The sequence below is a fragment of the Platalea leucorodia genome, assembly GCF_965183815.1.
Source record: "Platalea leucorodia genome assembly, chromosome: 1".
Lineage (NCBI taxonomy): Eukaryota > Metazoa > Chordata > Aves > Pelecaniformes > Threskiornithidae > Platalea > Platalea leucorodia.
Window position 1 is genome coordinate 109,806,663 of NC_138823.1, and position 25,178 is coordinate 109,831,840.

Genomic DNA, 25,178 nt, shown 5'->3' on the forward strand with positions numbered 1-25,178 from the left:
ACTAGGAGTACAATCAGGTTTACACGTGGGTAGTTTGAGGCTTGCAACATATTTGTGTTCGAACGGGGAGGAGGTGAGAACGGATGAATTTGGCTCCTCCTTTATCCGACTGTGTCCTGCGACTTGGTCCAAACAACAAACTCTATAGCTTAGCTTATCAGAAGAAATTGAAAATTTTGGTTAAAATGTGATTCTGGCTGTTTCCCAGATGATATTGTTTAGCTTTGCACTGAAAATACACTAAGTAGATCCCCTAGTCTGTTTTTTCATTGCTCAGTTTAAGTTGAAAAGCCAAGGAAAGTTTCTCTAAGAAAATTTAGAACAGATATTTTTATTTTGTAATCACTTTCAATGTTATAATAACTTGCTTGTTTTAAAAGTGTTTTACTTATGTAACTCTCCTGAACCTGAGGTGCGGTATCATTATAATGTGGTTTAAAGACTAAAAAGAAATGTCTCAGTCTGTAATATCTCAAAAATGCGTGTTCTGAAGGAGTGATTTCTGGTGCTTCTTGACTTCTGGATCCCGAGGCCATTTATGTTATGACACTAAATTTGACAGTACTGTGAGAAAAGCATTTGATTTGAATTACTATTGAGTAAAAGGAGTATATGCTTGCTGGGAAGACTAGCGAATGTGTGCAGAAGGTGCAGCTGAAGTAACTGATCTCAATTGAACATAAATAATGTAAAAACCTCACTAAAGAAGATACCGTGGATGACACTAAAGACCACACTTTGATCTTTGTAGCGTCAAGGGCATAGCAGCTTTTTGATACAGATGATGTACTCCCACAAATAGAGTTGAGATGAAAGATTTTTTTTTTTTTTTAATGTATATTGTAAGACGATTCTGTGAAAACAGAGAAATTATGGTTCAGTAGCCTCTTGTACCTTGCTTGTCCTTCTGAATTTTATTAACGTGGCTTTTCATGCTTGGCAGGTATCTTGGAGATACATGTTTATGGACTTTTCAGCTGTCTTTTCACTGTTGATTTGAGCATTCTTTCTTTGATAAAACTGCTTTGGATTTCAGTGCGATAACAGATGGCTCAAAATTGAGGGCTGATGGCGTACAGTATGAACAAACAGTGCATGCGTGACTCTGCAGTGGGATTTTGAATAGCTGTAGCTGTGTGGATTCACATCAGCTGAAGCTGATACTTTTCTATTGTAATGGTAGGACACCTTGGAAACTTGATGCAACTTACTCGTAGGAGAATTGCATTTAACACAGCACTGCTCGCTTTATTATGGACCTGCAGTCAGGTCAGGACATGGGCCAAGCTACTCTGAACCATGTCACAGGAATGTTAAAAGGTCCATCGGTCACCCACAAGGCACACTTCTGCTATTACGGCAATTGCGGTAACAAAATCTAGTTTTCTTTTAGGGCTGCTTTGTTGTTTGATAGCTTAAAACTTTAACTGTTTTTAAAACAGTCCGTGCAACTAGACAAAGGGGAGAATAAAAATATTTTAAAATGACAAAACTACTAAAAAGACGGGGTTAATGTTGCCACACAATAGTAAATACAAGGACAAAAAAATGAGGTGGAAATTTAACATGCTTTAATACTCCAAGCAACAGGAACATTTCAAGTGTACTGAATATATTGAACATCTTGAGCACTGATCCTTTCTTTCTCATTGCACACATTACACTTTCTTTTTGTCTTACATTGTGATTGCATTTCCCTACATTACTACAACCATTTCTTTAAGAAAAGTCATGCCTTTTAAAACAGAAGCGTTCAGTTTGAAAATGGTTTCTGATTTTACTACTAAATATGTTTTCAAAACAGGTTTCGCTGAAACTTGTCTATCAAAGGGATATTGCAAGCAATACGTTCCTGTTATGTTTACAAAAGCCCATTACTTAAATCCAAGGAAAATGAAATTTTAACAAGCCATGCAATTCTATCATCTTTTTCAAAAAATATGAAGACAGTCAAAATCCAGTTTTTAAATAAAATCGATGCCCGTTTGGACTATAATGACTGACTTGATGTTAGGCTTTATGTGAAGTGAAACCTCTTACAACCTTATTCTTCCCTGACTGTGTCTGCAGGATTTTCTTTCCTCCTCTAAAGCCGCTTCACAGTACGGGTGTGTAAGCTGCTGTTGTGTCTCCCCTGGTTCAGGCCGTATTTTCAGAGTTTGGGCTTGACTTCTGCCTCCTAAGATGGATGTAGCAGTGAAGTGTCCCGTTCCCCCAGCCTGAGCGTTATCTGCAGGGCTCTGGCTGTTGCTGCCTTGCCTGAACCCAGCCCCGGTGTGGCTGCACACCTTCCTCGGGTCACGGACCAAGTACTGCCAGAGAAAACCATCGCAGGAGTAGACCACCGAGCCTGTCACCTCCTGCTTAGCCGATCAGGCACAGTCACAGGAGGTTGGGTCCAGTCCACGGCAAAGTACATAATCTTGGCACCCTTTTCTCTGATCACAGCAGATCACAGCTCAGGATCTTTGCTGAGCTGGTAAATGAGCAGAGGTCTTGCACGCATAGAGGAACAGAAGAGGATGATGAGTTTCTTCCCCAGAGGTTGTATTTTATTAGATATTGCACAGACATAAATAAGAGAGAGCTGCTGCATTAGGGACCGGCATTAGCAACCTGCAGGTTGCTTCCAGTGGGTATTGTGTGTTTTGTAGATATTATGTTACCATTTTCTCTCTGCTTCCTCTCTCTTGTTTTTATTACAGTAGTGCCTGGAAGCGGCCTGCAATGTGCCAGTCACTGTAAGCACAAAAACTCTTAGGCCTAGTCCTGTTCATATGAAATTTAAAAAAAAAAAAAAAAAAAAAGAGACTGACGAATGACAAGAGGAAAAGATGTGGTAAGGTACCTTGCTTGCCTGATGCCCCGCAGTGCCCTGATGCACTTGTTTAACCGCCCTGCTTGTTCACAAGCCAAATCTGCTGTGGCTTCTGGGAAGTCCCTGTGCACGGGCAAATGGGCTGCTACAAGTGTATTGAGGAGAGCTTGGGGTTTTGAGGCTGGCAGAAGAAAGCAGGTTCAGCTCAGTTAGGTGTTTAGAAAATGGGAAAAGGAAGGAGGGAAAACCCGACTGCCCTTAGCTGGCAGTTCGCTATGTGTTACTGTCATGAACTGCCACCATGGCATGGTGCTGTCAGCTCTGGTGGCGGTGTGAAATAGCAGCTCAGTGCCTCGCTGGAGGAGGAGGAGTGACTCTGTGTGTTCATGTTCCACGTTCTTGTACTTCTCCCCACAGGAAAACTATGAGCGTGCTTCCGAGAGGCCAGCATAAAACCTTTGCTTTAGAAATGGTTTCTGTTGGTTAAAGAAACACCAGAAAATCAAGTATGCTCTACCTGCAGCTTTAAGGGGATTCCTTGATGAGAAGCTATTTTACTTTGCTCCTTCCAGGCAATGACTGGACACTGTCCAGAAGAAACCCTCTTTGCTCAGAGTGTGCTCAGCGGTTCTGCTGATCTGCATCTTCTCTCTGGCTGCAGGTAGTGCAGGTACTCGGCACGTTCAGGGTTTGACCCAGTGCCCATTTCAAGTCTCTGCACAACCTTTTCTTACTATAATGTAAATCTGCTTTGTAAATGTCCTTTTTATTCTTTGAACTAAATGAGCACTTCTAGTAGTAGTCTCTGGTAGTGGTGGTAAGCGCACTGACTTTTCTGTCCCTGGCTTATAGGCATTAGGGCAAGTCAAGACCTTGTAGGATCTGTTCTTAAGCAGGAACAGCTCTCTTTTTCATCTAAGTAAATTATGGCACCATTGTTCTAGCAGTCTTTGGACTATGAGTTAGCATTTTTCTAGCCTTGTCATTATTTAAACTACTCCCCTTGCCTTGTCAGCCTTTGTAGTAGAAGACTAGTTCTTAATTTCTTTGGCAGCTTCTTTGTAAAATGGCTCAATGCTGTAGCAGAAAATGTCTTTTTTGTGTCAGCGGTAACTGAAGGCTAATATTTCAGGCATGAAGGAGTAGAAGGGAGAGACTCCTTGACAGCAGGCTGAAAACACTCCTGAAAAAGCCCTTCTCCTCTCAGGAAGACATCAGCCTCTGCAATTTCCAGGCAGTGTGGAAGGAAACACATTACAGAATCCTAAAGGACCCGAAGCAGGTCAAAAATGATGCTCCTTAATACCAGCCTCTGGCTGAAATGGCACGCAAGTGAGGAGCAGAACAAAGAGGCTTTCTGGCCCTTGCTTTCTGCTGGGTGTAACCCAGCTGACACTGCTCCGTGCAATATCCATAACCTGGGATGACTGGACGCTAGAGTGACAGAAATTTATGTATGAATTTAGACCTAAAAGGCCCACTGCAAGAACTTAAAGGCACCGTTTGGGTAGTTCCCAGCTGTTCTCGGAGGAATCAACGACGAGCCTTGCTCCAGAGGTGCTTAACTAGACGCTGCATGGAGTTCTATTTGCACTCAATAGCAGTAAGCTCTCTAATGCATGGAAGAGGACTAAGCACTCAGTAAGTAAATGGAAAACTACACATAATGAATGCCGTTATGCAAGCTGTTACCTCAATAGTAAGAGTTTCCATACTTTTTTTTAAGCAGGTATATACTAGCAATCTGCTGTTTGATCATGTTTGCAACCAAAGCACTTAGCACAAAAAGTGTGCATAGCTACCAGCTGTCAAGAATTTCCATGTTCTTACCACGTACCACAAAGCATCTTTGCCTGTTTCTGTTCTTGTCGGTGTCCCACTGATTTACTAATTGCCATATCTCTGCCTTACAGCGACACCTGCTGCCACGGGCAGACTTGACAGAAAGCTAGTTCTTAGCTCAAAGCTGTAAGTTCCTGCACCACAACTGATTGATAGTAGCTTTTCTAGAATATATTCAAGTTCCCTATCTTCTTCCTGAAGCTGGTGTTATTGCGAAAAAAAAGAAAATGCCCCTCAGGCCAGCAGTTGGAACCCACATGGTGTAAATGAGCCAGTCCCAAACTTGATATCCACCCTGCTTTTTGCACCACCTATACGATAATTTAATCTCTTTTTATCGAAGCTCCTTTACCCTGCAGGTGCGGTGTGATGTGTGGCTTCAGCGTGAGGAAGTCTATTCGTCAGCTTCAGAAGCAATACAAAATGCACTGTAAATTACACATCGTTCAGCGATGGCAAATTAGGATGTATATTTGGAAATGTACACGGTGGTTTGAATTGAAGTAATTATGTGGCTAAAACCTGGACTTTGATGAAGTACCAGTATTTGCTAACCGTGGTCTTGACCCATTAGTGAGGGGTTTGATTCCAGGCCTGTCTCTGATAACTTCCCTAATTCATATCTGGAACTGCTTGCAGCTTGTACCAGAGGCGTATTTTATCAGATAAGGTGACTCCCCACTCTTCCGCTCTCCCCCTTTTAAATCCCTGTTTAAATCCTCATTTATTCCATGCCCCGACAAGAAATGGCTGGGTTAGGGCCAGCTGGAGAAGGTTCAAGGTAACTCACCAGTGTAAAAGGTGAATGGAGACCACTGCTTAAACTGAAAACCAAAAGTTAGGATGAGACTGAGTGCTTTGGAAAATGTCAGTAAAGTACAGACATGTTTGAATGTAAACTAACTCTGATTCCCCATTTCTCCCTGCCCCCGAGCTGCTTTGGGGCACACTCTCTTGGGGTGCAGGTAGTCAAAGGCAGAGACTGGATCAAGAGCGATCCTGGAAGGGGGACGCTTGAGTTTTGTTCAGAAAGACATAGATCTGTCAGTTGCAATCTTTTGTTCTTTCCTCAGGCAGATTTCCCAATAGTTTGGTCAAGGATTGAGGAAGAGTAATTGGACTAGACGTGCTAAGTTTAGTATATGGGCTCACAGGTATGCCACAAATCAGATGAGTTTGTGCAAAAAAATTAACAGAATTGCTGCTGGCTAGGAATTGAAAGTATACCAGAAGAGAAACTTTAGTGATATCCTCTTAGATGACAGATTTTGTTAGTTTATAGTTCAGTGAAATATATTTTCCACTGTCAAAACAGATAACTTATTTCAGTAATAGAAAAATAACATTGTTTTTTCCAGCATGAAAGTAATCCCAGCAGGGATACACATACTGTACCATGCTAATACAATTCTACTTTAATACAAAGTAGAAACTTAATATCATTCCTGAGATGTTACTATTGCATTATCAAAAATGAATTTCAGCAAGAGCAAAATGACTGATGTTCCAAACAATATTATTAAAGTTTGCAGCAGGTCTCTTACAGACTGCAACAATAATTTAAAGCTTAGCTTTAATTATTTGTATTTTTTTTATTATTTTTCTGTACAGGCACTTTTAATTATCTCTTCATACAAGCATTTCTTTCTTAGCATTCTTATTTTTAACAGAACAGTGGTTTGGTGGTTCTCTTTTTTTGTTTTTATTTTTTTCCAAATGCATATTGCATCATTTTATTGTCGAATGGATGGTGTCGTTCCTCTTTAGAAGAGAAGAGACTGGGAATGCCCTGGTGAAATAAGCTGTCTTAGGAAGTAAATGTTTCTCTAAACACTGCTTGTTGTTTTCATTATGTGTGAGGAAATGCGCCACTCATGCCTGGGAAGAAAAAAAGGTAATAGTTCAATTTCCTATCTGTCCCCATTCTTTACTCTGGAACCCAGATGGTTACCTCCTTGGGGGCAGGTGGGTGGCGTTCCCCCCTGCAAAGGCTTTCTCTTTGGTTTGTGGTGATGGGGGGGTGTAGGGTCAGCAGTGACTTCTCACTGCAGGCCTTGTCTGCTGCTGGAAGGAGGCTGCATCTTTGCACCAGGCGGAAGGCAGAGCACAGCTCCCTGCTCTCCAGTGCCTTGAAAGCCCTTCAGACCCAGCGAGTGATAGCGGTGCTGTCTCTGCAGCTCCCTGGGCACAGACCGCCCTCCCCAAAGGCCTGTTTGCCTGCCCAGGGCGTGATACGGGCTTTGAGAAACCTCTGGCATGGGAACGGCTCGGCTCGGCGGTCTCATCCTTGGTAGAGTGACAGGACAGTGCATGAGGTTATTGTGCATTGAGAGAAATAGCATGACTGCTCCCCTTTTATTCTTGCTTATTTTATGAGAACCTGCCCTCTTTTCTTTGTTTTCTGGATATGTTTGTACAAAGCCCCAGAAAGTCCACACTCTCCTGGTGATACTTTCTACTTTGTGCTCACAATTGCTAAATTTTAAGTAAAGTAACATAATTGTGTGGTTCGTAAAGCAGGCCCTGAAATTAGGAGGCATGGGGCTGGGGAGCAGTAGTGGGGGAGAAGGGAGGCAGCAGGTGAAGAAGAGGAGATGAGTTTTTTGGTGCGTGTGGGAGGAAGAGCGGGGCTGACAGAGGGTATTTGTGTCACCATGGGTTGATGAGATGATGTGTGCGTCTGGCAGCTGGAATAGATGAAATGGCAAAGAGGGAGCGATTAGGGATCAAGACAGACAGTGAAGAGAGAAAGAGCAAAGATATATAGCATCAGGGCTCAAACTGTTAAGGGCACCTTGTGTTTGGACAGAGTGATAGGTATGGTTTGAATCCTGATACTTGAAGAGTAGAGCTAAGCTCAGCACAGGTGGCTTCACTGAAATCAGAGACCTTCTCAGGGGGTGAGGACCAGCTGCGTACAGAAGCCTCTCAAAATATGGCTTAAAGCAAATACTATTCTACGCCCCTCCAGATAAGCCTTTTAAAACTGCAGAAGATAAGAGTAGGGTTGGCTACGGGAAGAATTAATCATGTAAAGGAAAGTTTAACCTACTTCTGTTGTTCACAACTATTGATTTTGGTTTGCTAAAAGAGCAACAACATCAAATGTTTGAGACAGGAAAGCTAGCTGTTAAACCAAATTTCTGAAACTCTCTTTCTCTGCCAGGGGACTATTGATAGGTTGAACTGTGGCTTGATAATACTCAGTTTTACCTGTGCACAAGATCAATGAAAGCACCAGGGTCTCTCTCGTTCTCTCTCTCTTTTTTTAAGCTTAGTTTAGTTTATAAAGATGGCAGTTTGATCAGCTTTTCATCTCTCTCAGAGAAATCATTGCATCTTTAAGCAAAAAAACCCCAAATTACAAAATCCATTAAAGCTCAGTGACTGTTTCAAGCAGGTGTCAAGGCCTTGTGCAGGTTAAGCACAGCAACAGCCGATCTTTTTCTTCATTGGCAAAACTATGCTTGCTGTCTTTATGGTACAGATGTACCACGTAGCATCTTATGAATCAAGAATTCAGAGTTGTCTTTCCAGGTTTGCATGACAGTGTCATGTGTGAAATGAGGGCATTGCTGTTCCTGTTCATTGCTAGGGAAAACAGTCGCCCAGTGTTGGGTGTTTCACACTGCAGAAGGACAGCTATCTGCCTTAGGGGCTTAGTCATGAATTATCAAATCAAGAGTAAGAGAAATTGTTTTCCTTTCACCAGACCTTTTAAGAGGGAGGATCCTGCTCTAAATATCTGTTGTTGAAGTGGGCTGATTGAACTTGACCTCGGGTGTCTTAGCTAATGCATGACGAACACTGACATTTGGAAGTAAACTAGTAAAAAGTAGTGAGGAAATAAATATTTTAGGTGAATTGAGAAAAGTCCTTCCTTACACACTAATACGTGTTTGTTCCGCTGGGTTTTTTGGTGGTGTTTGTTTTGTGTTTTGTAAAAAAAAAACAAAACCTCTCTCTGACATCCAACATGTAAGGTTCCTGTCTGGGAATTCCCCTGTATGGACCAAGGGGAGCTAGCAGACGACCTGGTCAAGAACGGATGAATAGAAGGAGAGAGAACTGAGCATCTGGGGAAGGTAGGAGTTCTCTTCTTTTAAAATAGGGAGATAAGAGCCTGGTGAAAAGACTGACTTCTGTGTAATTCCTGTGCTTCAAAGCCCAATAGCTAATAATACTGTAGGCTCCAAGGGCTTATGAAAGATGAAATACAGATTAAACAAGTAAAAGGTCTTTTTTAACATTTTACCAGCTCTTCACTAGCAATACTGATTTAAACCAGGCCAAGTGCAGGAACACACTACTTTAAATGAAAATGTCGTGTACTAATCTGGAATCTCCAGCACATCTGGTAGATAGGGTAGCATGGGATTGGTGCAGTGACTCAAATCACATTTGAACATCCTGCTGCCTTCTAATATTTTCTGTTGCTGATAATGAAGTGTTTATATGGACAGAGCTTGTAAATTAAATAGAATATTGATATTCTTTCTGGCCAACACTTGGCTGATTTAGATAAAGATATATTGGATATACTTAGGATAATTTTTTCTCCCGCACTTGTAAGCCGTGTTTCTATGGAAAATTTAAAAGGGTGATAATTTCCAATTAAGTAGCAACACTGAAAAGGAACACTTGCTATAATAAGATTCACAGCTACTGTATAGTTCTTTGGGTTTTTTTTTTTTTTCCCACTGAACTAGTTTGAGAACAAAGAGCAACACTATACAGTGCGTAATGTATTACCATTGGAACAAGACTGTGCCTTGGTTTTGCTTGTTTGTTTCACTGGGAATGTGTTCTTAAAGCAGGCTTTCAGAATAAGCTCAGGTGTGCTAAATCTAACGTTCTGTTTACTGCATGCACAGGTTTAAACTACAAGGAGAAAATGGCTGCAAAGAAGGGGACAATATTTGTATTCAATAAAGATTAAATGGTTTGGCTTACGATCAAGGGATGGCAAAATGCTTCCATATTAGCATTAATTTAAAAGGGGAAAGAATGCAGGAAGCAATTTAAACAAAACAGAGTTCCTACCCAGTTTCCATGAATTCACTTCTGAACTTCAGACTTTAACATATGCTTAAATCCAGTCTCTCGTCTTCAAAATGAGAAATATGGACCCAAATGAGAGGAAAAAGTTCTTTCGTTTTGCACTTCTGGGGTTATTTATCTTTGTAACACATTGAAACTGAAGGCCTGCAGCAATAGGTCTGTAGTATTTTGATAAAAATCATCTGCAATGTACTGATCATCTTTGTAACTGGAAATGAGCTATGTACAAATCTGTTAGTAAAAATAGTTTTTGAAAAATCCAGAAGCTTGTAAGTTTTCCAAAACCACTGAGCAGTCCAAAATTTGGGGATGGAAGTCCTTGCTGAGGCTTTACTTTTCCATTCTCTTTAAGCCTTTCTCCCTTTAGGAGGCCTGAGGGAACTGCCCATGATGCTGTTTCGGAGGCAGAGAACAAGAGCTGTGTCTGCTTAACACGAAGATCTATAAATGGATTACCTTAGACAAGTTACCTGAGGCCAGTAGGTGAACAGCATTCTCTCGGTTGCCTTTCCCATCACGCCTTCTTGTGGAAGAACGTAAAAACTAAGGTTTTAGCACTTCAGCATTTTCTGTGGGAGAGCAAACTGGCTAGAGAGATCTGATGTTTTACTGATATTACGTGGGTTACTAACTGGGTGGCTTTCTAAATAATATCCAAACACCATATTCCCCAAAACATAGTATTAAATTATCGACTTCCCTGTATTAAAAATCTTCTGAAAGGCTGGATTTACCTCCAGTAAAGTTATAATTTTACAGTTTCAATCTTGTGTTTTGCTGCTGCCCATTGGGTTTTCATGTCCTCATTAACTTTGCATAAAACTGCTGACTCATTTAGGCACTGAATTGGGTCCTCGTATAGCATGCACACAAAGCTTTTGTCTTTGCATCTACTTTCCCTGTTTCAGGGATGACTTAGATATGGATCATCTCATGACTTTTGTGAACTAATGGCATTATATTTCTCAGCTGCACTGTCATCTGGAAAGCTGTGTCGTAAGTGCGTATCCTCAGGAGAACCTGAAAATAAAATTTTCAGTGCAAGTTCTCAGCAAAAGGCAGATGGTGGTGGATTTTTTCTTATCTCAGAGGGAGGAATAGAAGACACCTTGAACACTGATACAGCCTGGTGTTTTTCCCACGGGCACGTCGTGGATGATACACAGGTCGTGTATTATACGTTCAGCCTCTGATTCTGTTTGCAGCCTTGCTATGAGGAGAGTTGTCACACAGAAGCTTATTCCCCTTGAGAACATACACTCAGTTTTGTTCAGTAAACTCCAGATTGCCTCCTACAAATAGTTTTATTTGGAATTTTATCTTAAGGTTCTCTTATAGCATCATTAAAGGGAGATTTTGAAATCAATGTACTTGTTTCTTCATCACTTTTATGAACTGGGAAACTACTGCTATGCCATCTTCATTCATAACTAGACTGTTTGCATATAGATGTTGATACTTTTTTCAGAACAGTGTTGTGTTTGCATTTGCTTTATGTAAGAGAATTCAGATGAGAATTCAGAATTAGGGTTTCTAGCATGGTTTGTAGCCAGTTCTGCCTGTCCAAATAAACTTTGTGTCCTGTGATGATTTAATGTATCATTTTATCAAGATAACTAAAAACTTGCAAAAAATTATTGCCATTGGTGATTATTTCTTTTGAAAATGTTAACTCACACCTTTTATTTTAAAAATGCAGATGATCATATTTTGTCCTTCATTATGTTTTTTTCTTTTTTCAAATATGAATAATAAGAGAAACATATGTTTGACAAAAGTATACCATAGATCTGATCTGTTGTATCTGTGTGCTAACTTGTACTAGCTGACCTTCTTTCTCGACGGTTGGAAAATTTAGGAAAAAAAATAAGTGCCCTAGCAAGAATATTATTTCAATTTAAGATTTATTTTGAGTAGCAAGATTTTTGGGATACAAGATTAGTCCCGGTGCAGGTAGACAAAACTCTTCTTGTCCTGAAAGGAGCAATACATCATAATAGCAAAACTGTGTTCGGGCTCGTTCTTAGAGCTGTATTTAGGTGGCAGTACCAGAGTAATAGCAGCGCAAATCCACTGCTTCCATGGAACCATTCTGGTTCAAATTGGTACAAATGCCAGTGTGTATGTACTTGTAGCTATTCCAAATACGAAATAAAGCAGCTAAGATCAAGTCTACTTCATAGCTAATGTTATATTTCCAGTTTCTTGGGGAAACTTCCCCTGTAGCTTACCACTGCCCGAATCTGAGAGTTAAGAGAATGGAAAAGACGTGGGGGTCAGTCAGATACAAAGGGGTGAAACTGTCATAAATGAAGTAATGATATTATCTGCTTCCAATGTTTTAGACAAGTAATTCCAAGATACTGGCTTAAACTGTTTTGAAGTATTCACTTAATTTGGTCTAGTTTCAGAAGATGCGCTCATTTCTCAAATTAAATTGGCTTATGGTGCCTTTAAAGAATGCCCCATAAAACCTTTTTTTTGTTCAAATGGAATAATTTTTTTTTTTTTTTTTTTTTTGGCCATTTCTCCTGGTGCTGTTTTTAAAAGTTTACTATTACATTTTATCTGTTAAGACTAGGGGAAATGATCTCTACACAAGACTATGTAGCATGAACATAGGGTAGCTGTATATTATCAAGACATTAGAAAGCACATTATAAAGAGCAGTTCCACATGCATTAGGAAATTGTATTTACCATCTTAATTTTCTTGTTTGTCCCTCTTTTTGATACTTATTTCCAAACAACTTTTAGACCAAGATTATTCTTTTTAATAGTTTAAATAATTTTTCAAGAAGATGTTGGTGCAAGTTTGATTAGTTCAGAAATTTATGCATTTTAATATTCTAGTTGTCTTTTAACAAAGTTGGAGTTTCTGACTTTTATGAGTTCTGAAATTTCCTTGACGCACAAAAGTTTTTGTTAGACTATGATATAAAATGGTTGTGTGGAAATCTATTCCAGGCTGCTAAGGAACGGCGTGTGTTTTAGTAGCATGAGAATTAATATATTTTGTGCTAGTTAAAATAAGTGTGATTAATTTTTTGATGAGTTGCAGGCTACTGCAAATCCAATTTAGGCAAACAATTTGAAATATAAATGTGTTAGCTGAAAATATTTAATCATAGACATGAATATGGACTTATCACACTCATTGCTTTACACTTGCAGGTTGGCTTGAATTATTAATGCATATTGCTCAGCGGAAGCAGAAGAGACAGTAGCACTGACTCTGGCTGCGATGAGGAACATAGTGTTGCTGATGGCCAGTAGCAGTAGGAGATAATTTCTCCTTCTTTGCTATCGTGGCACAGCTGACCACCCTTTTCTGCATATTGCCTCCCCGCCTGCCCCACGTCCTGCTCACTGATTGCACGCAGGTTGCTGCTCGCATTGAATCAGCAATGCCAGATCAAAAATAGAGCTTTTTTTCTCCTCTTTCCTGTCTGATCCTTTGTGCAAATGTGTATGTTTTAATGCTAATAAAGGTGATTTTTTTTTTTGACAGTTTTTTTCCATGTAGGAATAGAGTCAGGTTGGTATGAAAGTTTGCCTGATAACAATGCTGACTGGCAATTAAAATTGCAGGCAGTTGGGGTATTCCATCATGTTTGTAGCTGTTTATCTTCCTTGCGTCAGAAATCAATGTTGCAGCCATGGAAAGTATGAAATGAAGAAATAAAAAGTTGCATTGAATCCTTGAAGTCGGTGCACGTTACGCTGAATTATTAAACAATATAATTTAAAAACTTCAGAAATAAAATTGGTGTGGAAGCCTCTCCATTTCACTTGATAACCAGGTAATGGATGGAGAAAAAAGCTAGCTGCACGCTCTTTCAGTTACTTTACCTTCAATTATATTTTGATATATGCGTTTGTTTTAGGTATAGGATACCGGTAGACAGGTTGTAGTGAAGTTTTGTTAGTGAGGCGCCTTGTATTTAGGAAGCAATGAAAGAAGATGGTATTTGAAAGGCAGCCTGATGGGGTGTGTTATTTGAAGGACAGTCGTCATGGTGTCTGTAGGGGTTTGACGTTTGAGACTCAGCAGATCCTTTATCAGCGATGGGGATTACATGGGCGACGTTTGGATGAGAGATTTTGGTTACCGATTGCACGTCCTCTGGGGAAGAGCCGCAGTCGGGAACAAGATCCAGGGCACTTGATGTTAGTCTGCAAACCAGGATCCAGCCCAGCCCCAGGGCTGGCGCGTGGCGCTCCGGGAAGGGCTTGTGAATCTCCTGGGAATTCCTGGTGTCAGAGGCCAGCCGTCAATAAGATGCAAATATATGACTGTAGAGAGCTTGGATTCCTTCTCACTCTGGAAAAGACAGGATTTAAGACACAAGTAGGATCTCTTGCCTGTGTTTCAGCAGCTTGTTTGATTTGTGAGGACCTTTGGTTTGACAAATTATTCTTTAAAGACATTAAAACCAAATAGTTTATCAGGAAAAAAGTCAGGATTAACATTATGCACTTTAGTGCATTTTTCGCTTTTTTTGGTGTGTGCCCTCATCAGTATCTTTTTACTCTTACCTGGTAATAATAGATGTGTGCTCAGGGCAAAAAAAAAATCTGATTAAATGTTACATTATTGCTTTAGCTGTCATTTTTCAAACAGAGAGCAAAAAAAAAGGAGAAAATGGAAAGACTAAACTTCTTCCTGATTCTTCCCCCAGTGGCATCAAGCCACCTAGCCTTGTCATGAAAAGGTTGAAATGATGGCAGCAAATACATTGTTTTATGTTTGGGCTCTTTCCTCCTGGTTTTCTCTGTGACATGCACGGGGCTGCTCCCGCTTGCGGAGCCTGTTACAGCAATGGGCGTAAGGCAGCGCGGCGAATGCCAGGGCGCCCGGGTTTGACAGAATGGGAGAAGAATGACAGGAAAGAGAAGAGAAAATCATACCCTAACTGAGGGTTGTAGGAATATTAAATCTAACACCTGACAAGAGATTACTCCAAACCCAGCAGCCTTGAATATGAATCATTATAATGAACTCTGAGTGGAAGAGTACCTGAAGACAGTCCAGAAACTCAGTCTAGTGAAAACACAGTTGCTCTCCTGCCTCTATCTCTGACAGCACATTACTCCTACTACATTTACTGATACTCAGATTTTTTTGCTTGCGGTTGTGCTTTTTGGTACTTAAGAATTTGTTTTTAAAAGGGTTGATCTATTCTTTTATTCCTTTTTTTTTTTCCCCAAAGTGAGCATTAAGATTTTAAATTTTTTAGGATTTTTTTTTCTTTTTAAGAAGGATCTTTTTTTGGTGGCTGCGTAGCTTAGTTTTTGGCTAAAATTCAGGGGAGGTTTTTTTCTGTGTGAGAAATTGTTTAATTTTCCCTGTGTTTCATTTTTGTGTGAACTTTTTAGAGAGACGTGTTATCTGTGTGGCTTTTGCTCAATATTGAATCAAGGCGCTGAGAAAAGAATAGTGTTTCCTAATTCAGCACATTGGTTCCTTCCTTGTATTCTCATATTTAATTGCTTAATGAATCCTGCCTCTGCTTAGCTGAGATCTCTGTGACGTTTATAGCTCAAAGCAGAGTGATTAAAGAAGCGCAGCAGTTTCGTAAGAAACATACCTTACTAGATGTACAGTAGTTTTTCATCTGAGATCCATAATCCAGTCCATAGGGAAGCAGGCTGCCAGCTCCGGTGCTGGCGAGCCGTTTACATGAGGACTACTGGGCTTCTCTGTTCTTTGTGTGATACAGGTGGTAGAGAAGTCAGGTGTGAGACATTTGTAGCTGATGGGCCTCTCTTGGGCACACAGACAATGTAAGCATAGCAACCATTGTTTTCTTTGTAGCATTTGTAAGATGAAAATTTGTTCCTGGTCTGGAAGCATGCATGAAAAATTGTGACTCAGCAATGGCACAAAAAAAGAGCAAAAAAAGGAGGAATTTTGGGTGAAATTCCTAAGAACGGGCTCAATCCTAGAAAGTCCCGAGTACTACTACAGAAGGCCGACTGCTCTTGCTACTGGCGAGTATAGCAGCATGATGTGCACCTATAGCAGCAGCTTAGAAAGCACCTGTATATCTCTTTAATTTCATTTGGAACCACAGAATATCCTGAGAGCAGGTGACATTCTTCACTGTGCTTATTTAAGGCCCTGTGCACTGCTGCAAATTTAAAATACCGGTGACAGGAGCTAAGCCTTTTCAGTTTCAGACAAATTAAGGATAGACCTATTTTAAATAGTTAAAAAGCCTCTTGGCAAGACTGGTGTCCAACTGCAAAGCAGAAAACCGTTACGAACCTGGCAGGTGATTTGCTAAACAGAGCTGCAGATGACCAGAAGAGAGATGTCTGCAGTGCACTGTACTTGGTATATAACAGTAGTTGTGTACAGTCCTGATAACACGGGTAGAAACACATGGGTGGGAGGGGATAGTTTGAGATGCAAATAGATCCCCTAGCTAGCGATCTGCAGCCATACAAAGCCATGGATTGGTTAAATATATTTTTGCAGTTTCTGCAGGACACAGGAGAAAAAGAGAAAGCACATAAATACAGATTATGCATTTTGTTGCTGGTAACTGGTATTTTTTATTAATGCGGAGACAGAAATGTGTTAGCCAAATGTATCAAGCAAACCATGCGATTCTCTGCATATCTACCGTATATTATCACTTACATATTACTACCAGCACTCCAAGTCATTAATTAAGCAGGGTTGTCTTATGTGTAGACTATGCTGGCAGGTTAATTATGGTTACCAGGTTACTGAATCAATAAATGAATGAGGGAAACAGATTGCATACCTAGAAGAAGTTGTGTAAAATTAGAAAAGGAACAGAGGGGATATACTAAGGCGGTTTAAGGGGAGGTGTCATAAATTTGAATTCAGGCAAAAACATGGATTAATTTCAAGATCTGGTTGAAAAAAGAAAAAATATTTTAAATGCTAATTGCAAGGAATAATACAATAGGAATAATAATAGGAATAATAAAGTTATGCTTTTCTTCCCCAGCTATTGGAACTGCGTATAAATGTATTCCCTTTTTATGCCCTCATCTTAGTCTGCAAGAATTGTATCTCTTCTGTAGAGTCTTTTCCCCCACCTGAATTTGCAGGGCTATTGAAGGTGTGATAAAATACTTGCTTCTCTTGTGCAAAAAGCTTCAGGACTAGTTAGCTCAGAGCCAAGACCTTCCTTTTTGTGTTTGATGTGCTGTTCGTGTCCTGTCTCGCAGTGACAGGAAGTTATTTGTAGTTACCAAAAGAGTAAATATAAGTGTAATATAAATTGTTTCCATTATTTTTGTTGTGTTAGAATAATTTTTGTAAAAACGTATTCACTGATAACTAGCCCTAATATTGGGCTCTCAACTTGGGTCACTAAAAGGAAATAGTTCACTAGTTCCTAGCAGAAAAGACACCATTTAAAATGAAGGACATTACTCAGAAAGACTTTGGTTTCTTCATTCACATCACCTATGAGAAACTCTTTCAGAGATGTCATGGGCTGATAATATGCTCTTGACGTAACTCTTCCTCAGCATAGGGGGAGCTGAAGGGTAGTCACTCTTGCCGTAATATCAAACACTACTGGGCTGAACATATGCTGCTCCCAGTAACTTGGGTAGTAATTACTGGCAGTGGCATTGACTTCCCTCTTCTGTACTCTTCCACTGAGCAACACAATGAGACAGTTGATTTTTCGGTTATGTCTCCATTCCCTAGTTCCCTGAATGACACTGGAGTTATATCAGAAAGGAATTTGACAGATAGAAAAGGTGGTAATTTGACAGACAGAGCTATTTCTGAGGAGTGGAGCTTAACAGAGAATATTCAGGTTGCAAAGGTGGTAATTTGTGGTAATGCTAAGGAGTGCAGCTTCTCACGCTGAGCTAGCGCTGCAGCGCCCTTGCGCCCTTGTGCTCTTAGTGTCATCTCTTCTAATGGCAAAGGCATGAAACGATATCTTGGGGCTCTCCAGCTGAGCAGGGTGGCAGAGGGCACGGGTCTCCTCTGCTTCCAGTTGTGCTGGTTGAAAAAGCTGCTGCTCCCAATTGCATATCACAGCATCTTTGCTGGAGGTGTTGGTCCTCCTGACCCATCAGAGCTCAGTGACCATTCCTTTGTCTGGCTCAGCTCACAGAGGCAGGATTAACTTAGAGCCTTTAGATAATGTCTTTACTGACCTAGTTCTTTCTGACATACATAAGGTAGAGAGTACTTCCATGTGCAGCACACCTGGCAAATTTGAGGGGTCTCCAATACTGGGATAGTAACCTTTGGGTCAGGAGAGAAGGTGTGTGCAAGACTTTGTGTGTTCTGCCTGACCACTTCAGTTATTCTTCCCTCTGCAAGCCCTACTGTCCATTTTGGTCGCCCTGGAAGATAAATTGTCTTTGACTTGTGTGTCACCATTAGCACTTCATCCCTCTGTGTCGCTTTCCACCTTTTCATTTGTTTTTTTTCAGCTGGTTAAATTGTAAACTTCTTGGAAGAAGGTCTCTCTGTTTTCGCTATGCCAAGCAAAACAAAGCCCCGATCTTGTTCAGGTCCTTCAGTTTCTGCTGAAATAATTAATGAGGTTTTCTGTGAGCTGTTGCAAAGTGCCTAGAGACTGCTAGATTTGCCTACACGGTTGCCGTGCCGCACCTTGGCCAAATTGTTGTTTGTAAAGCAATTTTGTCTCTAATATAAAAGGCACTGTATAAAATCCATTCCTGTTGTCTTTTCATAGAGAATTTTCCATATGAATTGTAAGCTTAGAATTGCTGACCATCTCCTTAAACACTTCCAGATAATAATGATATATGTTCTTCCAGCTAATATATATCATTACCTTTTATCAAGCAAAACTTGGTTCATAGCTGTAGAAATAATATGATTTACTGGCTTCCAGCCAATCAGTTAATTACCTGCTGGTTACTTAAAGCACCTGGGGCTTTGGTTCATTCCAGTGTAAGTTATTAACTTGCTGGTAAAGGATCAGTACCTCATAAATAGTTTCTCTAAATAACTTTATAATGCTGCCGAATTTTTTTTAATTGTTTATTCTTATTTCTAAGAATAAATATGTGGGGGACAGCTTGAAATTGCAGTTGTATAAGGCAACTGTTTTGATTTGAGATATCACATAGTAGCCCCATATCCATGTGGAGAGCATACAAGTGTCATAGACCTGTTACTTAGGCACCTTCAGGTCTTTGGGAGAACCTCAGTAGTTTTACATGTACCAGACTGATTGAAGACTGATTTGCTTTGTAATACTTAGTCTGTTTTAGGGTTTTGGTCATGTTGTTTTAAAATAATAAGATCAGGTGAAGAGATCTTAGGCCAGGCTTCACTTGTGGTAAGTCCATTGAGATAATTTACAATAGTTAAGGCTCTGGCTGTCTTAAAGTAATTGGGACAGATAATAGACTTCTTTCATCTCTCTTTTTCTGTATCTCATCCCTTCTTTTTTTTCTCAGAAGTCATAAGCCACTTATTTGGTCAAAATGTGGGAGAATAGATGTAAAAATCGCTGTTCTCAGAAGGAAAAAGCTGGGGCTGTCTTTGGCCCAGGACGCACCCTTTAGGCAGGTTCTGCACCCGAAGTTAGAAAATAATTTTTCTGCAGCCTTCTTACGGTTTTGGTTATAGTGTCTCAGCTGATGAATTGCTTTTGTAGCTCAAGGGGAGAGAAGAGATTCTGTACTTGCTTAGGTCCTAGGCCTTGCTTAGGTGCCTTATATCTGCTAAATAAACCAATGGACAGGTTAGCTAATTTAAGGACAGATATTACACACTCGTCTTGCAATGGGCCATTACTAAATTCTTTGTGAGCTGAACTCCCTGTGAGAACAAATATGCCTAGGTGAAAGGAATTACATTAATCCAGTTTCAGTTGTAACCTCGAGTGAGAGGAGAAGTTAAAAGTTTCCAGTCAGACACAGTGGGCAAAAAAGGTTGTTCTTCTTGTCTTGTGATGTTTATATTCATGAGGATGGATGAGGAACCTGGCAAGAGCCTGAAGCAGTGAATCACCATGGTAAGTGGCTGGCCAGCTACCATAATTTAGAAATGATCTCAGCTAATAAGATTTGTCAGGATCGAATCTGCTTGACCTTGGCTTGTTAATATGGGTTTGGATGGTGGCTGGACGGAGTGGGCGAAGTAGGATAAGGAGACAGAGAAGAGCACGGTCTGCACAAGAAGGCTGAGAGAGGTAGTGCTTACCATAGTGGGTACTGTAGTACTATGGACAAGAGAGAACAGGGCTCGCTGGAGCAGAAGCAGTGCTAGAAGAGATACTGAGGAGTGCAATGCTCGTTCTCCTGCCCTGCACATTCTTGCAGCCTGCAGGAAAAAAAGCTGCTGTACCCAAAGCTACCTGTGATGAACTGGTAGCTTTTGTGCTGCCCTGCTTTCTTCTTCTTTTTTTTTTTTTTTTTTTTTTTTCCAAAAAGCCTCAGCCGAGGTCGCATGGTACTGCGTGGTGGATATACCGATACAGAACATTCCCTGTGGTGGGAGTTCAGCAGCCAAATCAGAATGGCTTAAAGATGAGAGCAGATGTAGAAATGAACTGTTGTCCCCATTTGTATAGGCTGGCTAAGTTGATGGCTAAGCTAGGGGGAGAGGCAGATTGCCCACCTAATAATGAGTGCCAAAAGGAAAAATGTAGGTTTGTATCACTGCTGAGGGGTGGTTCTGACTGAGAAATAAATGCCAAAGCAAAGCGGCTTTAGCTGAAAATCGGATTCTCAGCAGCTGGTAGTGCCCGATCCGATTGTTTATACCTTTTTTTCGAAAACGTGGGCAGCCTGTTCCTTTTCTTTGTCTCTCCCCTTTTTTTGCTTTCCCTTCTTCCCCCCAATCCTCTTGACTTTCAGCCCTCTCAGGTCTACCAGACAGTCTCTCTTTGCCCGCAGACCTGGAAGGAACGCTCTGCTCTAGTGTAGAAGCGACAGCTTCTTTTATCTTGCGTGCTGTGGTTATCTGACTTGTGCATCTCAGAGCAAAACTGATAAAGACTGCTAAGACAAGATGGTCATTTTCAATCTTTAATAGCTTATCATATTTAAAAAATCTCATGAAAGAACTGTGTATTAGTTAAATGATGATTATTAGGGATGCTTATGAATAAAATATACCAATTTATATCTGATTCTGTAATAGTAGTGTTAGACTTTTCTCTTTTCTCTGACTTAAGTCTATATAAACAAAAGGATCAAAAGAGAACAGCATGTCTGTGCTTGTTTAAATCAATTGAAATGAGTGGTGTGTGCCCTTTGCCGTCCCCAAGTTATGTGGAAGCACTGGAAATTATTGAGATTTTATTCCTTTTGTACCCGGACAGTTCAAGACTTCAAGCCAAGACCTAACCCACCTGCTTTATATCAGATGATTCAAACAGTCTGTGGAGCAGTATAGGAACTATAGTAAAGTTATCATTTTTGTGTCGTAGGAGGGGAAAAAAAGAGAAAACAGGTGTTGCCATGCCTAACTATTCCCCCCCCCCAGTTTTTATGCAGGTCATTATAGAGCCCCCATTGTGAACTTCTTGCCTGGGTGAGAAGATTGTTAGGTTTAAGGTGCAAGTTCCCATTTATTTAGACAAGTACCTGCCCATACATGGAGGATGGGCCCTTTTCAGGTTTTGACTATTTGCCCCCCATGTAGTTTCAGCTGACAGGGCAGTAGGTTAGGGTAGATAGAAATAAGCTATTTGGAAAGTACAGTGGCACAGTCGGGTGAAGATTGGCACTAGTCTGATAAAACCAGTTCAAATGTTTATTTAGAGAAACAAGGGAAATAGTCAAGTATGGGAAGGTAAAAGCCATATGAGATCTCAAGCTTGTTCCCTACGCTGCAATGAAAGAGTTCACACAGAAATGTCGGTAATGGAGTGACTGGTCGCGTGTTTTTGTTTATAATGCCAATACGTTGATGTTCTGTTTCTTCACTTGCAGCTGCACTGAGAGCTTGTGCTGATGGAGGTGCCAATCGTCTCTATCACTTCACAGAAGGAAGCCAGGACAGGTACGTTAACAATAAACTTGAAGTCATTGAAGTCATCTCTTCTCAGTGAAAGTAAAATATGGAGGAATGGGATCTGTTCAGTTACTGAAGTAACTGCCTGCCCGCTGCATGGTACTTAAACGACCTGTGGCAGGTAGTATAATATTTTTTCCACATTATCTTTAATTTTTATTCCCAGCTACAATTTTTAAAAACACAGGTAACCTGAAATACCTTTTTTCCTTAAGCCCATTGGTCTTTTTTCCTCTTGAAAGCTCTGCTCTCTTATTTTATGCATCCATCAGAGCTAGGCCTTTGATGCAGCCTCTGAAAAAGCTTGCTGTGCCCCTAGCAAGGGTTGACTAGAGGAACATCTGATGCCTCACACCAGGAGCTGAAACAAAGTACGTCCTCTTCGTTCTTCTTGTGAGGCCTTAGAGGAAACCTGTTTGCTTTGTGAAGGGAGACGGGTAATAAAATAGGAAGTCTACGGAAGTCTACTTTTCTTTCTGAATTATTTCGAAATTAACGTCAGGGCATCATACCTGACCAAGGGCAAGTACAGAGATTATCTATAAATCTATGTGCTAGGTGAGGAAATATGACTGAAAGGAGAATATGTTCTTGTTTTCTGTAATGGCATTTAAAATTGTAAAATATCCCAGGTTTCTGCCCCAAAAGTGTTGAGCTGGAGTTGTGATGCAAAATATTGCATTCAAGTGGTTTCTCATTTTTGTAGTGAAACCATGGAACACTCTAATATGAGGTTATTAAGGATCCTTTGTGCTTGTCTTTAGGATTTTCAGCTGTTTTAAGCAAGAATTCATAAATAAATAGTTTAATAAAAGCAAATAAATGAATAAAGCTGACTCTTGGGGCAAACGAATGAGACGGGTATTTGGTAGCACTTACAAACTTATGAACAATTGTGGTCATACAGCTCAATCTGATACATACTTTGTCTTTCATCTCATGGCAAGTATATGATGGAGGCCAGGGGAAGCTCAGTTTCCTCTTGTCCTTCAAATTAAAGACCAGAGTTGGAGAGGAAGACTGTAGTCTTAAAGTAAAAGTTAACTTAAAATTTCTTCCTTTGTCACCTGTGAGAAGTTTGATGGCTGAGATCTACAACTGCTAAAACCAAGACTGGAGTTTGTCAAGCACTATTAACTGTTGTAGGAGTATTCCTTCTGTAATCTTCTATTTCTCTTCTCCTAGTAGTTGCTCACAGAGCCATGCACAACTTAATCTTGAATTCAAACAGAAATCTGACTTGCAGCAAGCAGTTCTCTTTGATAATGGTGATGCTTTCCAAAGAACAACATTTTAGAGCTTTTATTTTACCTTCTCCTGTAACCCATTCACCTCTTCTGCATACCTTTATGTTCGTATTAAATAAATATAATTCAGGGGAAAATGGATGATTATACCTTGACTGAATAGTTCTTTCAGTCCTACATACTTGGCCCTTGGAGTATTCTTTTTCTCTATCTTTCTTCTTCTCATCTTAATTGCTTTGGGTAGGTATATTTTACCTTCAAAGTGATTCTTTTGAAACAAAAAAAAAGCCTGCATAATTTTGATTTTTGTCTTTAAAGAAATCATTCTGCTGGAAATAAATATTCATTTACTTCTCTGAAGTATTTTCCCTTAAATTCCCTGTCCAATGTTATCGAAGAGCTATCTGCTCAAACTCTACTGACATGCTAATAATTTTTTTAATGCTGTCTTAACCTTCTGTTTAAAACTCTATTTTATTCAAAGCCCTGATATCTAATTGTGTTGCATCAAAACCTAAAAACTATAGTCCTTTAATTCTAGAGAGATTATTATCTCCATATATTTTAGAATGGGAATAACTTATAACATTCTGGAAAAAGGACAGCGTGCAATATGGGACCTTTGTAGGGGTGTCTTCCTTTGGAGATAAGTGAAGTAGCTGTTGCTATTTTGAAGGGTCCATTTCCGAATCCTAGAAAAATAGGGGGCTAAAATGACCTCAAGAGGTCCATCCTTTCCCTCTGCTTTAAGGTGAAGATAAACCTATTTGTTCTGTTCCTGATGCATGCCTAGTTAACTGGTTCTTAAAAATCTTGAAGTGGGAGCCCCTGCCACCCCTCCCTCCAGCTTCCGCTGTTTTAGGCTAAAATATGCCCAGCTTGTCTGGTCTTTCTTTATTGGTCATCTTTTCTTATTGCTCTTACTGGCCTCTCTTCACTTAGTCTATATCCATCTTAAAGTGCTGTGGCTGAAGCTAGGCAAGATGCTCTGCAGGGGACTTCCCTAGTGTTGAATTCTTTAACTTGCTTCTCATGTTAAGTCGGCCTATGCTGTTGAATGAAAAGCAGCAAGAGCAGATTCAAGGGCCCCCCATTTCCCGCCTCCATCGGTTTCCCGTTTTCTCCATCGGTGTCTTGACTTGTTTCTGTGCTTACGTGGTTCACCTATTCCTATCAAGCAAAGGAAGCTCTCACCTTCCTTTCTAGAACACTGCGCAGGCTGGCTTAGCAATGTGACTTCAGGGCATGAGGTTATGTGTGTTAAGATGTTATATGTCTTCATCTGTGTTTGTGGTGTCATTTTTATGGTGTTTGGTTGGTTTTCCCATAAGTTTCTTTAAAAACCGGCTCAGCAAATCTGAATTGCAATTATTCTTGTTGAAACACAAACAAACCAACCCAAGAAAACCTTCATTTTTGTAACTGCTAATGAGGAGAAATCATGCTGGTTTTTTTCAATGATGTGTTAAAACAAATTACCTTCTAGAGCAGGAGGGGTAGGAAGAGTAACCAAAAGGGCAGGATAACTTTTCCTTAGAGAGGCCTGTCCTTGGGAGCTGTCAGTGTTGGGGACAGAGGAAAGGCAGGAGGGAAGAAGGGATGGACTCCCATGCTCTGTTGCTTTTCTCTGTCTGGCTCTACAGCCCAGAAAGGTTATTTTTCTTAGACTATGGTTTTTTTTCTTTGTTAACGTCAGTTCCCACTTAGAAATAAGGATTACTGCTAAACCTTTCTTGATTGCTAAACAGTTGCAGCTAATCAGAGTTAAAGGTGAGTTACTGATCTTTATGGGTTTTTTGCTCTGCCTTATTCTGTCTGCCTTGCCTATCCTGTTGTGCATTTCCTTGAATCACTACGAAGCAGTTATCCACTTCAGAGTTAGGTTGTTGCTTATCTGTATCACACTACAGCAACTTCTTACTCAACACTTTATGATTAAATCTTAAGGCATCGATTAACCTGTGTGTCACTGGCTTTGGGGTATATGAAGGTGAAGATGCATCGAAAACTATCATTGTATTGGCACCTGTAAAAACAATCATTAGGACTTGTGTCTCAGATGCTATTTTCCAGAGAGATGTCAAATCCATCGTGTACTCAGGTTTTGCAACATTAAGAGCTTCAGGTCAAAGAGGGGAGCGGTGGGCTCTGTAAGAGGAAGGATAATCCTATCATAAAAAATACTGGCTTTCTGGGATTCTGTT

General features: G+C 40.3%; 1 protein-coding gene across 1 annotated transcript in view; it reads left to right on the forward strand.

Annotated features, from left to right (window-relative positions):
• The window catches only part of TPK1 (thiamin pyrophosphokinase 1), a gene marked incomplete at its 5' end in the record, with an annotated part of 308,235 nt that overhangs the window by 93,530 nt on the left and 189,527 nt on the right, over window positions 1-25,178 (forward strand). The window contains one exon of the mRNA XM_082337756.1: window positions 21,646-21,715. Within this exon, the coding sequence (XP_082193882.1) occupies window positions 21,646-21,715 (70 nt within the window). The remainder of the gene's footprint in view (window positions 1-21,645; window positions 21,716-25,178) is intronic.